General features: G+C 41.2%; 1 protein-coding gene across 1 annotated transcript in view; it reads right to left on the reverse strand.

Moving 5' to 3' along the window:
- LARS1 (leucyl-tRNA synthetase 1) overlaps positions 1-4,944 on the reverse strand; it is a 62,437-nt gene that overhangs the window by 25,963 nt on the left and 31,530 nt on the right. Inside the window, exons 18-19 of the mRNA XM_017872110.1 lie at positions 4,343-4,400; positions 672-735 (exon numbers count right to left, since the gene is read on the reverse strand). Coding sequence (XP_017727599.1) covers positions 672-735; positions 4,343-4,400 — 122 coding nt within the window. The remainder of the gene's footprint in view (positions 1-671; positions 736-4,342; positions 4,401-4,944) is intronic.

Consider the following 4,944-nt stretch of genomic DNA (forward strand, 5'->3'; position numbering starts at 1 on the left):
AAANAATGGAATACCAAATACAGAGGAAATATCTTGGAAAAGCTTCCTACATACTCAACTGTTTTTTTTTTTTTGAGACGGAGTTTCACTCTTGTTGCCCAAGCTGGAGTGCAATGGTGTGATCTCAGCCCACTGCAACCTCCGCCTCCCGGGTTCAAACGATTCTCCTGCCTCAGCCTGTCTCAGCCTGCCTCAGCCTTCCAAAGTAGCCTGGATTACAGGTACCCGCCACCAGGCCCAGCTATTTTTTTTTTTTTTTTTTTAGTTGAGACAGGGTTTCACCATGTTGGCCAGGCTGGTCTTGAACTCCTGACCTCAGGTGATCCACCCGCCTCAGCCTCCCAAAGTCCTGGGATTACAGGCATGAGCCACCACGCCTGGCCCATACTCAACATCTCTACAAAACAAGTCTTGAATCTTAGCAATGATAATGAGTTCATTAAAAGGAGACTCAAAGTAACTTCAGCTTGATTTGTTCCTGAACACATCATGTCAGCAATTCTTATATATTAAATATTATGTTGCTCTCCAACAAAGGAAACATTAATATTTTAAAATTTTGTTAAAAGCAAAAGAGAAAGTTAAAATTAAAACACCAATTTTAACGTGTCTTCTATAATCTAAGGAGAACTGGACCCTATGGAACAGCAATAAGAAAAATGTTTACTCACCATCTGCTGAAAACTTATCAATAGCTTGGGTCAAAGTGAGGAAGTTGCCTGTGGATTTTGACATCTGAAATAGAGAGTCAGTGATCAAGCATTAATAATAGTAATATAAATAAAATAAACCAAATCAGTCAAATAAATTAACTAGGTTGGCCATGACCAGATAAAAACAAAAAGGAACTGGAAATATGGAAAGGAAAAGATATATTACACTAATTTTAGTGAGGTGAAAACAATTTCACACAATAAAGTGGCTTGTTTGGGTTACTCAGCTATCAGTGACACAGCTAGGAGAGGACCTCCAGACTCACACTCAGTCCACTGATTCAGCCTACACTGTCTCCTGGTAATTGGGTTAGACATGTGTAATGATTCCACTCTAACTCTGGAACACCAGCTGGTTACCTAAGAAAGAGCTTTACGGCAATTAGAATCATTCAGAAATGGAATGGATCCGCTCATGAGGTTGGAGTTATGATTTTAGGAACCCTCCTATCATTAGGGTCACAATAATTGGTTGTTCAAGTTGTGCTCTGCCTTAGGGCAATGCATCTGAAGAAGCACCACTCACAGCCTAGCAATCTTTATTGTTTTAAAACTGTATGTCATTAGTATAACTATGCTGATATCAAAAGGAAATAATGATTATACCAGTTTTCTATTATACTACATGGCAATACATATCTTGTTCTAATAAAATCAGGATAGTACAACATTCAGACAGACCAAAGAAAATGTCAAGTTCTAACAAGAATAAATGTATTGCTCCTCTCTGACTTACAAAGAAGAAACTAGTTCAATAATCAAAAGTTCCTTGTTGATCTAACAAAATCTATTAAAATCACCTGTGCTTCTAAACAGCAGTTTTTCTGTCTAATATACAGATTACCTTTTTTTTTTTTTTTTTTTTTTTTTTTTTTTTTTTGAGATAGAGTCTTGCTCTGTTACCCAGGCTGGAGTGCAGTGGTGTAATCTTGGCTTACTGCAACCTCCACCTCCCTGGTTCAAGGGATTCTCCTACATCAACCTCCCGAGTAGCTGGGATTACAGGCACGCGCCATCATTCCCAACTAAATTTTGTACTGTTAGTCGAGACGGGGTTTCACCATGTTGGTCAGGCTGGTCTCAAACTCCTGACCTCGTGATCTGCCCATCCTGGCATCCCAAAGTGCTGGAATTACAGGCGTGAGCCACGGCACCCAGCCACAGATTATCTTAAAGGAACTTTTTTTATTACCTTTCAACCTTAGGGCACAGGCTAACTCTGATGTTACATAATGCAATTTGTATCATTCGCCCTTTGTTTAAACCTACAACTATTTTCTTTTTTCTTTTTTGAGATGGAGTTTCACTCTTGTCGCACAGGCTTGAGTGCAATGGCACGTTCTCGACTCACTGCAACCTCTGCCTCTCAGGTTCAAGCAATTCTCCTGCCTCAGCCTGTAGCTGGGATTACAGGTGCCCGCCACCAGGCCCGGCTAATTTTTTGTATTTTTAGCAGAGATAGAGTTTCATCAAGTTGGCCAGGCTGGTCTCGAACTCCTGAACTCAGGTGATCCACCCGCCTTGGCCTCCCAAATTGCTGGGATTATAGGTGTGAGTCACCACGCCCAGCCCCCTACAACTATTTTCATTATGACACAGATACTTATGACAACTAATACTGTCATTGCTATTCTGTTGGTTACAGCAAAATTCACTGGTTGTAACAAATCCTAATTTGTTACCATTTTTATTAATAAGGAATAAATAATTTTGTACCTTTTTTTTTTAAGTCAAGGAGGGGTACCCTTCTCTAATTTGCACAGAAGTATCATAGGGGCAAGTGAGGGGTCTGTCAAGTTTGCATAACCTCATGTTGAGGATATTGATTAATAAGATAAAGTCCTATGTAGTCTGTTTAAAAAAAAAAATCACCAATATTATTAACAGTAACAGTAGGGAAAGTAACAGTAGAAGCATAGAGAGGACTACTATACTGCTTGGGAAGGAGCATTAAGTGACACCTAAAAATCTTACAGACTTCAAAATTCTATCATTCTACTAATTTAGTGGCCAGTCACAGCATAAAACAAAAAGCACCGAGCCATTTTCTCAACTTACTAAGAAAAATAGCTCTTTCTGTCATCTTGGATCCTATGGAGGCCTGCTGGGAGCAGGACTTCTAAAAGGAAATATGGCTGGAAGGCTGTGGTCCAAGGCCATTTTTGCTGGCTATGAGCAGTGTCTCCAGAATACACAGCTCTTCTTAAAACTGAAGGTGTCAGCTGGGTGTGGTGGTTCACACCTGTAATCCCAGGACTTTGAGAGGCTGAGGTAGGCGGATCACGAGGTCAGGAGTTTGAGACCAGCCTGGCCAACATAGTGAAACCCCATCTCTACTAAAAATACAAAAAAATTAGCCGAGCATGGTAGCAGGCAACCGTAATCCTAGCTACTCGGGAGGCTGAGGCATGAGAATCACTTAAATCCGGGAGGCGGAGGCTGCAGCCAGCTGAGATCGCGTCATTGCATACCAGCCTGGACAACAGTGCGAGACTCTATCTCAACAACAACAAAAAAAAATGAAGGTGTTTATGCTCAAGATGAAATAGAATTCTATTTGGGCAAGAGATGTGCTTATGTATACAAAGCAAAGAACAAGACAGTGACTCCTGGCAGCAAACCAAACAAAACCAGAGTAATCTGGGGAAAGGTAACTTGGGCCCCACGGGAACAGTAGCATGGTTCATGCCAAATTCCTAAATGATCTTCCTGCTAAATAAAGGTATTGGACACAGAATCTGAGTGATGTTATACCCCTCAAGGACTTAAACTAATGAAAAGTCAATAAATAAAAGTGGATTTGTTTAAAAATAAAAATTTAAAAATGGCCGGGTGCAGTGGCTCATGGCTGTAATCCCAGCACTTTGGGAAGCCGAGGCGGGTGGATCACTTGAGGTCAGGAGTTCGAGACCTGCCTGGCCAACATGGCAAAACCCCATCTCTCCGGAAAAAAACAAAAATTAGCCGAGCATGGTGGCATGCGCCTGTAATCCCAGCTACTCAGGAGGCTGAGGCAAGAGAATCACTTGAATCTGGGAGGTGGAGGTTGCAGTAAGCCAAGATCGTGCCACTGCACTCCAGCTTGGGCGAAAGAGTGAGACTCCATCACGAAAAAAAAAAGGAAAAGAAAACTCTTCTGGGTCACAATGCTAAGCTCTTTATGATTCCTGTCCTTGTCTCTGTCTTTTTCTCTCTTTACTTCAGTCGCAATTTGTGTCACCTTTTGCCACTCTAAATACAAATGTTACAAATAGGCAACTTTTCCCTATCTCTCCCTTCAATTAATACTATCTACTCCCCTTGCTCAATTTTAAAGATAAAAATTAATTTATGCTTAGTCCTAAATATGCTAATTAGAAGGTTTTTAACTCTGATTAATTTATGTTATTTCTTATTTATTTACTAAATTTTTGGTAGAGATGGGGTCTCACTATATTGTCCAGGCTGGTCTTGAACTCCTGGCCTCAAGTGATCCTCCCACCTTGGCCTCCCAAAGCTCTGGCACTACAGAAATGAGGCACCACACCTGGACACATTATTTCTTACACACATTTTTAAAAAAGTGCAACACCCTAAATCTGAAAAGCCTTCCACAGAATTTTAAACTTTCAAGATGCAACAAGCCTTACCTTCTCAGAATTCAGGAGGAGATGTCCATTTGCTCTCACAGCTATAGGCCATTTGTCACTTCACAGATAAATGTTTAAAGACAGAAAAGAAACAAAGATGATAGTTCTGGCTTAAAATTTTGAGGTAAAAGCTAATACACTCATAAAGGTTTGCTAAGATAAAAGTGCAAGGATATATACTGTAGTCCTTTTTGTAATGGGAAATGAAAACAAAGCAAAGGACTGGCTACATAAACTAGGATACAGGTATACAATGATGTAACTACTTAGGTGGGGCTACAAGTATGGATATAAAAAGATCTTAAATATATGTGAAGGCCGGGCACAGTGGCTCACGCCTGTAATCCCAGCACTTTGGGAGGCCAAGGCAGGAGGATCACAAGGCCAGGAGTTCAAGACCAGCCTAGCCAGGATGGTGAAGCCCCATATCTACTAAAAATACAAAAATAAGCTGGGTATGGTGGCAGGTGCCTGTGATCCCAGCTGCTGAGGAGGCTGAGGTGGAGAGTTGCTTGAACCTGGGAGGCGGAGGTTGCGGTGAGCCAAGATTGTGCCACTGCGCTCCAGCCTGGGTGACAAAGCAAGACTCCATCTCAAAAAAA

Source organism: Rhinopithecus bieti, unplaced genomic scaffold (genome assembly GCF_001698545.2).
Source record: "Rhinopithecus bieti isolate Rb0 unplaced genomic scaffold, ASM169854v2 scaffold_757, whole genome shotgun sequence".
NCBI classification, from domain to species: domain Eukaryota; kingdom Metazoa; phylum Chordata; class Mammalia; order Primates; family Cercopithecidae; genus Rhinopithecus; species Rhinopithecus bieti.